General features: G+C 38.0%; 1 protein-coding gene across 1 annotated transcript; it reads left to right on the top strand.

The window, feature by feature from the left end:
- Positions 1–1486: 1486 nt before the first annotated feature.
- Positions 1487–6684, top strand: s1pr1 (sphingosine-1-phosphate receptor 1). The gene is made up of 2 exons (XM_004569328.4): positions 1487–1739; positions 3276–6684. Exon 2 carries the CDS (start codon positions 3386–3388, stop codon positions 4514–4516), a length of 1131 nt encoding a protein of 376 aa, XP_004569385.1. The 5' UTR covers positions 1487–1739; positions 3276–3385; the 3' UTR covers positions 4517–6684.
- The last annotated feature ends 4554 nt before the right edge of the window (positions 6685–11238 follow it).

Raw genomic sequence — 11238 nt, 5'->3', positions numbered from 1 at the left:
GCCCCCTTTTCCCAGTTAATGCCCTATCGGCCCCCCTGGCTAAACTTTGCTAGATCCGCCCCTGCACAGCTACCAGCGTCAGCTAAGTAGAAAAAGATCCTCGAGTAGAAAGTAATATTAAATACATTCTAACAATAGCTGATCAAGCTTAAATGTGCTGCTGTTGTTCAGCCGCTGGTTTCCTCTTTCTGGTGCAAAGTGGGCCAAAAGCAAACTAGAGACACGGACTCGCGACAGAAAAGCCGATCAGCTGATTTAAGCAGTTTCATGATTGAAGTAGCAGCAGGAGAGGCAGTCGCTTGTTAAGCTTAACGCAGGAATGCTTTACAAACATTCAGAGATGGACTTACACACTTGCTTTACTTCTCTCGGGATAACTTTGTCGGAGATGAAATGCATGCCACAGCCGCTCTATCACGTGATGCATACTGCTCCGACGTGCTAACTTCTGAGGTGAGTTATGGCGTGTTGCAAGTTTTGTGAGGTGCTTTCGTGATATTTAATGGATCGGATTACATTTTTTATTTTTCTCCGATATCCGATCCAGTCATTTAGGTCAGTATCGGACCGATACCGATACGTAATATCGGATCGGTCCATCTCTAATGAAGAGAGATCTTTCCACAAACCCAGCGACAGACAGAAGACAAGATATACATAATGTCTCAGGAAATATCTAACAACAAAATGTTTAATACAATTGGTTAGACAGATATAAAATCTACTCACTCAGTTAAGCGTGTCAGTGTGTCATATACAGTATATGCTATATAAAATTTTTAAAGTATGACACAATACAAGCACAATATCAAAATAAGGCATCAATAAGAGATCTTGCACCCACATCCGGTTACTATGTTATGTGTAAGAAAACTTCTAAAAGTGCTATGCTAGCGCTAAGTGCTAAAAAAGTGTCTTCATTGTTAGATGCAGGAAACATAATTAATAATAATTTGACAGTTAGCTGAAAGTGTATGAACCCATGATGAATCCATAACAGCCCCCCCCCCCCCCCCACACACACCCACACCCACACCCACACCATGACATGAAAGATATGATGTAGGTCACAGAGGCTACAGACTCATTATGGGGCAAACCAAGTCTGGATTGAGGGGGGACATGGTATAGGGAGTGCATATGGTTGATTCCCACAAACAAACTAAATGACATACTGTATGATAACTAAAATGCTATTATATTTTTTAGAATGTTGTTTCTGCATCTAATTAATTTTTACTCTTTTATTTAATATAAACTTTGTTTACTTAAATTACATCTCAGGTCAATTTTTGTTTTGTGTTCACTCTAATGTTTTTTACTCTCAGGTCTCTGTTAATAATAATCTTTATAAGAGTTTTATTCATTTATTTGTTTGATTAACGATAATAAGAAGGCAGAAAAACGGCAAAAAAAGACGCGTGGATCCGAAGGAGGGAAGTATCGTCATCATACCATCCTCATCTTCAGTGTGTGTTTCGGATAGAGTGTGCGTGTGTTTCATTGTGTTTGTGCGTCTCTGGTGTCTTTCACTCCGACGCGGGCTGTTTTCCTTGGGACTCTGACTGAAGATGTAAAAAGAAAAAGGGGGGAAAGTGTCTGTGTTATCAACCTTGTCTTCAAGCAATAGAAACTTTGTTTAGCTGTTTTAGCTGAAATTAAACCGAAGCGGATCGTCGTGAAGTCGTTTTGCGTTCATTTGGTGTGAAGAGGAGAACTCCGCGTTCATCTGAACTCAGGTCAGTTTGATCAAATAAATGGAATTTTAGAGATTTAAAAAAAATCGCAGACAGTTTTTATAAAAATCCTCAAAAGGCAGTCGTGCAGTAACTTAAGTACTTTATAATATGAACAAGGACTAACCAACCGATTTCACCGAACAGGGAATCACCGAGAAAATATTTCATTAATAATTTGAAACCTTTTCTATAAGTAGTCTTGTAAGGCGCGACCGTTAGAAATGCGAGGACTTCTCTTTAAGACTGATAAAACACATCTGAGAGACGAGTTTCTGAACCCAAATCAATTTCTGGGCTTTAAAGTTTTTTTTAAAGGATGTTTGTTCGCTTTTGAGCTACAAGACACCAACATTTTTTCCATTTCCTTTATAAAAGCTATGCGTTCAGTTTGCAAGAAAAATCACCGTTTGCAAATAAATTATCCGTCTAAACAAAATCCTCAGTTAGTTTATGATTCTGAACAAAAAATAGGAAAAAGATATCACCATACCTCAGTGCATTTAGAGCGTTCAAATCACCAGAATGCTAGTTAGGTTACAGTTATAATTCCAATAATTAAACAACATATATATATATATATATATATATATATATATATATATATATATATATATATATATATATATGTGTGTGTATATGTGTATATATATATATATATATATATATATATATATATATATATATATACACATATACACATTGTTTGTTTGTTTGTTTTTAAGCTTTTTTTTGGGGGGGGGGGGTGATGACAAATAGGTAAAGGATTAGTTATAAAGTAAGTTGTAAACAAAAAAGATTCTTTTGACACATCAGGAATGACAGATTAATCATTTGGTGGTTTCTTTTATTTGGTGTTCCATATATTTTTGGTTAAATTAAATCAAATCCCAGACTCAAGAAAGCAAAGTTTATACAGCTGCACAATTCAACATTTCTTTTTTATTTAATGATTAAAAGGTAAATATAACAAAATATACTGCAATGTTGTGTTGTACTGTGTTTTAGGCATTCTAAAGCTTCTATCCTTCTCTTAATACATCAGATTGAAGACAGACTTGAGATTTGCTTTTCATTTTTGTTTTCATTTGTTGCATTTTTTTAACTCTAAAATGAAAGATTTTCTTACAATATAGATTAAAAGTAGTTTAGTTTTTTTCTGATCTTTGCTTTCAAACCAGCTGATTAGGAGCAGCTAGGTTGATGAAGCAAGCTTTGGATGTCATCTGAGGTTTCATTATCTTATGATTCTAAAGGATACTTTTAGTTGAGTATTCGTATGGACTTACAGTTTAAATGACTTGAATTTAAGTTGCTTACTTAAGATTAGTCTCTTTTTTGCTGGATCATTGTTTCATCACAAATTGAAGTGACATTTTTTGTTTGTTCTGGCTCTCAGTGAATAGTTTCTAATCAAAGTGCATGAGAAGGGTTCTGTAGAAGAATATTTCTGTAGTGTAGACTCTGATTTAAGACTATTTGTTGTCTAATATGCTGATGTGAGACCAGTTATTAATGTTTTTTTCTTTCTCTCTGTAGGGCCATGTCACCATTCAGCTGGACTCTCTCTGCTGTTCTTCACAGTTACTACCAAACATGAAGGACTGAAGTCTGAGGACACGGTGCCCCCTGCTGGACTAGTGCTGCAGATGGAGGCCATGGCTGAGCCCAGCTACTCTGATCTGATTGCCAAACACTACAATTACACCGGCAAGTTCCGGAAGACGGAGCAGGACTCAGGTCTGAAGGCTGATTCTGTGATCTTCATCATTGTGTGCTGCTTCATCATCCTAGAGAACATCCTGGTCCTGACTACAATCTGGAGGACCAAGAAGTTCCACAAGCCCATGTATTACTTCATTGGGAACCTCGCACTGTCTGATCTTCTGGCTGGTGTCGTCTACACTGCCAACATCCTACTGTCAGGTGCCAATACCTACAAGTTGACACCCACCCAGTGGTTCTTCAGGGAAGGCAGCATGTTTGTGGCGCTGGCGGCCTCTGTCTTCAGCCTACTTGCCATTGCCATTGAGCGCCACCTCACCATGCTGAAGATGAAGCTGCACAACAATGGGAACACCTTCCGCGTCTTTCTACTCATCAGCACTGTGTGGATGATCGCAGCCATTCTAGGTGGTCTGCCGGTGATGGGCTGGAACTGCATCCAGAGTATGACACAGTGCTCCACCGTGCTACCACTCTACCACAAAGCCTACATCCTGTTCTGCACCACTGTCTTCAGTATCATTCTTATGGCCATTGTGGTGCTCTATGCCAGGATCTATGCATTGGTGCGCACTCGTAGCCGCAAACTGGTCTTCCGCAAAGTGTCCAATGGTCGCAGCAATGCCAGTGCAAACAGTAAGAGTTCAGAGAAGTCAATGGCACTCCTGAAGACAGTCATCATCGTTCTCAGCTGCTTCATTGCCTGCTGGGCACCACTCTTTATCCTCCTGCTGCTAGATGTGGCCTGTGAGACGCTAAGCTGCCCAATCCTCTACAAGGCAGAGTGGTTCCTGGCACTTGCAGTCCTGAACTCTGCCATGAACCCACTCATCTACACGCTGACCAGCAACGAGATGCGGCGTGCATTCCTAAAGACACTGTTGTGCTGTACTGCCTTCATTCGACCACGCACCAAGCTCACAGGACCAATAATGGGGGCGGAGTTTAGCCGCAGCAAGTCTGATAACTCCTCTCATCCCAACAAGGAGGAAGTGGAGTACTCACCGAGGGAGACAACCGTAGTGTCCTCGGGGAATGTCACCTCATCATCTTAAACATGCAGGACAAACAAGCAGATGTTCAGGGTCAGATGAGGAGTACGTGTTTGTACACAAAATACATGTGAACTCTGCCATGTAGCCAAGTCACGAAACCTCCAGCTGACCAGGACTCACAGACTTTCAAACTGATTGGAAAGTAAAAGAGGTCCAGACACTGTTTGTAGTTCCAAACCGTCATGTCGCAGCACCTACTGGAGAGTCAGTGGCTATAACTCCTGTAGGCTGGGATGGATTGTGTTTCATCTCATCTGCTTAATGTGGATCATTGTGGTCCTGCGTCATTCAAGACCTGGTCAGAACATAAAGTGCTTCTTCAGATTTTATACAGATATCCAAACATGCTGATACACAGCATTTCTCTGCAAAATACACTTTACCAGACAGTCAAAGCATCATAAAATAGTGACTTATTGATGTGTTTTGATGCATCAAGGTTAATTTTACTGAATAACACTTACGACATACATAGAAAGTGATCCACATAGAGGAATCAGACTTTATACTCACCCTCTAAGAACAACTAGAACATGTAGCACTTACTATCAGATGTTTAAAATATGAAAATGAATTAAAGAAAACTGTCCTCTATCCCCTTTTACCTTCCCATACAGGGACGCACTTATGAATGCAGAGCTCAGCTGCTTTAAACAACAGTTCATTTTTCTTTAATCGTCATGAATAAATCTTTTACCAATGCTTTATTATTGTTCTACATATGAAGTCTACTCTGCTCAAAAAGAAAAATAATATTGAGGCAAACTTTACTTACCTATTAAAAAAAATCACATAAGTCATGATTATAAATAAAATCAGTTTGTTATTTAAACAAACTATTTTTAACCCCAATTTTCAATTAAACTGTAATTGTATTTTCCTGTTAATCATAAGTAACTTGCCTTCCATGTATTTTAAATTAAATTTTAAAAACCTCAATAAGGTGGAAATGTTCAGATAAAGGGTCAAATATAATTCATTTGTCAACTCTTTGTATTTATTTACTTTTTTTAAAAAAACATTTTGATCATTTTTGATCTTGTCAAATTTTCTTTTCCCAAAATGATGCGATTCTGTCAGAATTTTGTTTCTATTTTTAGAATTTTGCTTAATTTTAATATTGTTATAGAAATGAAATGGTCTTAAAACCACAATAGAGCCTTACCAAAAGTGGCTTGAAAAATAAATAACTAAATAAACAAATAATCAAATAAAGAAGTCAGAAGTCCAAATTTGTTCAATCTATAATAACAATAATAAGAAATAATAAAGACAAAGCACAGAAATGTTAAACGTTTTTTGTCTTGTTTTGTCTTGGTCATCATAAAAAATGTTTCTTTAAACCATCACCAATATTGTTATTTAGACTATTGAGTTTATTGTAGTATAAAACAAACAAAACATTTGGAACGTTAAATATTTGACAAAATATTGATATAAAAAATTATATTCAAAATACTAGCCTCATCTAAAACCCTTCAATAAACACTATCTATTAAAAAAACCCAAATAAGATAAAAAACTATTTTTTGTCCAAGAAGCAACTGAACTCTGAATTCATGAATGTTTTTGATGTGACAAGAATTAACTGTGCAAAAGTTGTAGAAAAGTTTGGGTCAGAATGTATTTTCTGCTTTCCGTCAGTGTTCCCATTGTTATTAGTAGTGATGTCAGTGTATTTTAATTATTTTAAAGCCGAAAGGAAAAAATGTAATTTCCACATTTCCTGTAAATTTGTTAATTTGGTAACTATCTTCAAAAGAACAAATAATCTTATTGAAAGCTATGAGTAGGATGCAAACTGGTCTCTGTGATGAGACGATTTTTGCAATTTTAGGATTTTTCTTTTAAATTTGCTGCTGAAATGCTTACAGAGAAATGTGCCATTTTTATCGTAATGATTGTGTTTAGTCATTGACAGGAAAGGGCGTTCATGCCAGTTGTTCTCTGTTACCAAGATCAACGGTCCCTTTCAACTTCTCTCATCCTTTATCAGGAGCAGATCAATTAATTAATTAATTAAATTGTGTGTTATCAAGAACATTGACACAGTCCAAGCTGACCTGTGCATTCTTTAACTCCCAAATGTTCGGTTGATGGGTTTTTTTTGTTTTGTTTTGTTTTGTTTTGTTTTTTAGCAATTAATAAAGACAGAAATAGAAACACGCTGTTTTTGTTCTTCACAAATAACATCTGAAAGGCTGCAAACTGATGTTACAATTTCCAAAAGAAATTCATATACAGACAATACAAAGATTAGGGGTTAGGGGAGGAAGACAGGACAAAAATATGATGTAGAAGAAAGCCAGAGATTATCAATAACTAATAATTAAATGCAGTGAGTGAAAAGAGGTGAGAGAAGAAGGAATGCTCACTGCAACAAGGGAAGCCCCCCAGCAGCTTAACTCCCATTCTACTTTTAAACATCCTGGGAACCACAAGTAAGCCAGCAGTTTGAGGGTTAATTGGGGTGATATGGTACTATGAGGTCTTTCAGATGAGATGGGGCCTGATTATTCAAGACCTTTTATGTGATGAGAACAATGAAAGAAAGGAGAAGGAAGAATTATTTACACGAAAGTGATTGAAATTTTAACCAGATGTTCAGTGATAGCTTACAGCTGTACTATGCTTTAAACTACGTATTTCACGTGTTGTCAATGTAGCCACTACTCTCTCTTTTTTTGAATCATTCATTTTAGAATGAAAAGGGTATTCCTAATTTATCAGTTTCTTTTTTTATCATGAAACACCAACATTTCCACTTTTCTTGAGCCATTAATTTGAGGTTGTTAATTAGTTTTTCCCAGTTAACAGCTATCCTTATTTTAGCAAACAGTTACAACCCTTTGTCCAAGCACCAGTTTTAGTCATGTAAACCATTTATAATTAAACTTTGAATTGTTGTTTCATCCATGATTGTTACAGTCCTCTTGCCTGAGAAGTCTAGGGGAGCTATGGAGTGTAAAACAGTGTCAGTAACACAGTAACAGTAAGTGTTAACAGACCAAACCATAGACTTAGCCTCCAAACAAATTAGCCATTGTGTCAAAAGGTTTTTTTAATTTTATTATTATTATTATTATTAAAAAACTTTTTCAATTTTACAATTAACTATTTAAAATTAACTTACACAATGAAAATGAATAGGAGAAGAAAAGGGAAGCAAATTAACACCAGGGTCTCCTAGGCCACAAAACCCTCCAACTGTTAATAGAAAGTACACAAACACTATTCTCAAGATTGAAACCAAAGATATATCGCCTGAAGTCCTTGGGTGGCCTCAAAACAGGAGAAAAAAATACATAAATAATAATGTCAGACAGCCCCTAACAAGCTTCCACTAATAAATAAATTAACCACTTTACCAAACCAGCTGAACAAACAGGTCCCACAAATTTGCTGCTTTTATCTTGTAATATCACTTTAAGAAAAAGCAGAACTACAACAACTACTATTACTACTACATGCACGTAGTGGCGGACAAGCAGAGGAAGATAGCCGTAGTGGTAGACGTAGTGATACCGAATGACAGCAACATCAGGAAGAAGGAAGACGAGAAGCTGGAGAAGTACCAAGGCCTCAGACAAGAGCTCGAGACGAGAAGATAACAGGTAACATGGGTGCCAGTGGTAACTGAAGTGCTATATATGTGTGTATGTATATACATAAAAAAAAAAAAAAAAAAAAAAAAAATATATATATATATATATGCAAAAGATGGATTGATAGATTTTCGATCCCTTTCTCTCTGTCTTTCTAGACAGAGAGAAAGAGAGACGGATAAAAATCAATTACACTTGATGTATAGTGTGGTTCTCAGCTTGTCTTTTGCTTCAGAGTGTCATTGTTAATGAGATTCACTGACTATCCCAGCTGCTGATCCCTGACTTCTAAGAAGGGGGTTGTCTCTGTGAGCCCACAGGGAGAGATAAATATAACTAAAACCTTTTCCTCTGAATGAGGCCCAGTCGATGGTCAGCTGATGCCCTGCATCTAATCCAGACTGATCGGAAGTCTGTTAGGTCAACACTTAATGTTATTTTTCATTCATAAAAGCAATCATGACACAGAACATTACAAAGCATTTATTTCCTCAATCACCTGGCAATGGGCCAAATAAGGTTTCACAAACATCTAAGATTAGGGTATATTATGGGCTGGAATGATATTGAGGAAGTGCTTTGCTAGTCTCTAAAAAAAGAAGTTTTACCTCCACCATGGAACCACAAACCATCACATTTCATCATCATGTTAGCACATCTATAGAAATTTGACAGTATTATTGAACCTAAAAAGGTTAATGGCCCAGAAACTAAAACATGTTAATATTTCTTAAGCAGAAAAACACTTTTTGAAGCCAGACCTATTTTAGTGATAAGCTATCATTAATTCTTTCAAGAATAAGTCTAAAACTATTTAAAGCAGATGTAGGCCTTATAACACTAACCCTGATTAAAAATTACAACCACTATCTGAAAAACCTTTCATTTTAAATTGTGACTTCATTCATCTTTTCTACATCCAAATGTAAGTAATTCTCTGAGTGTAACCCTCATTACAAAATCACTCACATGGTATTTGGGTCTTCTAACTAAAATAGGAGAATAGGAACATAAATGCCATCATTGCCACACCTGGCCAACATCTGGCTGACATACACCCTGCCATGACACCAGTCAGTCAGCAGTGCCAGTATGATGCCGGATCTGGGCCAGACCTGTTTTCTGTGAGCCTGGGCCACATAAACCAAACCACAATCGGGCCAGATGTGGCATGCCATCACATAAACACTGCCATCTATGGCAGGCCTGACCCATTTCTGGATGACATACCACTTACCATGCCAGCAGTCAGCCAGCAGTGCCGGCTTGACACCAGATCGGCACAGACCTGTCTGCTATGCGGGTTACCTCTCATTACATCTGAGAAAAGGTAAAAAGACTTAACATCCAGCCTTTTATGTTTAAAGCGATACAGAGTGCTAAACAGAGTTTATCTAAATGTGCTTTTGCTAATAGTAAATCATTTCTATTCTTAATAAAATATATAATCAAAGTATAGTTTGAATTAATATTATGAATGAGAAATGCAGTTTAAGTGACGAAAACGTCTGTTCTAATGTCTTGATTTTGTTTGCGTAGACCTGATTCATAGACCGCGGAAGATTAGTGTCTGTGTGTGGCTGCAGGAACGTGAAAAGATAAGAAATGTGTCTGCAGGCCGTCATTATACACGATTCTGAATGAGAGAAATGGTATTAACTGTGTTGTAATTGTTAAACACAGAACCATAAGTTGCATGTCATTTTGCTGATAGTTAGTCATGTCCAGAATCAAGGACTGACTGACCCAATATAGACAATATCTGCACTATCCAATGTCCAGTGTTTAGTGGGTGAGTATCAAACCCTTGCACTATTTAACTCACCAGATCAAAGTCAGAAAGTTTTATTGTCTGGATGCTTTAAGATGATTAAAAGGGGAGGGGGGTATTTCTGTTATCTGTTACATCATTCATCACTTCTGACAGTAATTTTGAATCTTAGCAAGGTCAGATGACTTTGAATGAATTCATCTGTCGTCAGAGGAAAATATGTTGCTTATTATATTCAGTTGAATCTCCCTTTATTTCCAAAAACAAAGAAGAAGAAGAAGAAGAAGAAGAAGAAGAAGAAGAAGAAGCAGAAGAACTAAAAGACAAAACAAATTTTTTGTGACCTCTCATGTCCAAATACATGAACTACATGGTGGGTACTGGATGTGCGTGGGGGGCTGAAAGCACTCAAGGGGCCAACCACCCCTACATGAAGGCAAATAAGCAGAGACTCTGCCTGATACCCTGTCACAAAATTCTCCTCTCTAAACACAATGTAGCTCACATTCTTCTCTTGCATAAGAACACAAAGCCTTAATCTGGTTTTCCCATCGTATCCTGATTATGAAGACTATATGCCGTTTTGCACCTCCATATCTTTATGTGTTCAATACTTTTTCCCTGTGTCATTTCACATTATTATGCATAGTTAAATTTATGGACATCTATGGTTTCATTTGTTTGTATGTTTGTATTTGAAAGTCTGATAAGAAGGACCCAACACACAGGCATTTTTCTGCTCATGCAGCTTTCCAGCTGCACACTACACTGCTCTCCCACTAGGCTCTAGGGTCCTACTCGAAAGGGAAGGCATGATCAGATGATGGAGGTCAGCTTTGTAGGTCAGCCTCCCCTGACACCACACCCTGAATCACTGCTCCACCAATCACCTGCAGCTGAGGCACAAACTACACCTGCCACAGAAGAGTCGTTACCTATGGATGATCATGCCCTTCAGATAGCCATCAGCATATGGAGCATGCAGACCCAGCACCCAGTCCAAGAGGCCCTGGAAAGTGGCTGGCTCTAGACATGCTGAACTGAAGTGTCACAGACTGCTACAAACCATACCCCACATAGCAGACAGGTCTGGCCCAGATAAGGTGTCAAGCCGACACTGCTGGCTGACTTCTGGCATGGTAACTGCTATGTCATCCAGATATGGGTCAGCCCTGGTGTAGATGGCTCTATTTGGGGCGACCGTGGCTCAGGGGGTTGGGAAGCGTATATGTAACCGCAAGGTCGCTGGTTCGATCCCCGGGCTCTCTGTCCTGGCTCTCGGTCGCTGTGTCCTTGGGCAAGACACTTTACCCTACTGGTGTTGGCCAGAGGGGCCGATGGCGCGA

Source organism: Maylandia zebra, linkage group LG17 (genome assembly GCF_041146795.1).
Source record: "Maylandia zebra isolate NMK-2024a linkage group LG17, Mzebra_GT3a, whole genome shotgun sequence".
NCBI lineage: Eukaryota > Metazoa > Chordata > Actinopteri > Cichliformes > Cichlidae > Maylandia > Maylandia zebra.
The sequence above is the reverse complement of the archived record's forward strand: the minus strand, read 5'-3'. Positions and strand labels throughout refer to the sequence as shown.

What these genes read in the sequence shown, in the direction of transcription:
- s1pr1 (XM_004569328.4), top strand. Translation starts at nt 3,386, where the DNA reads ATGGAGGCCATGGCTGAGCCCAGCTACTCTGATCTGATTGCCAAACAC.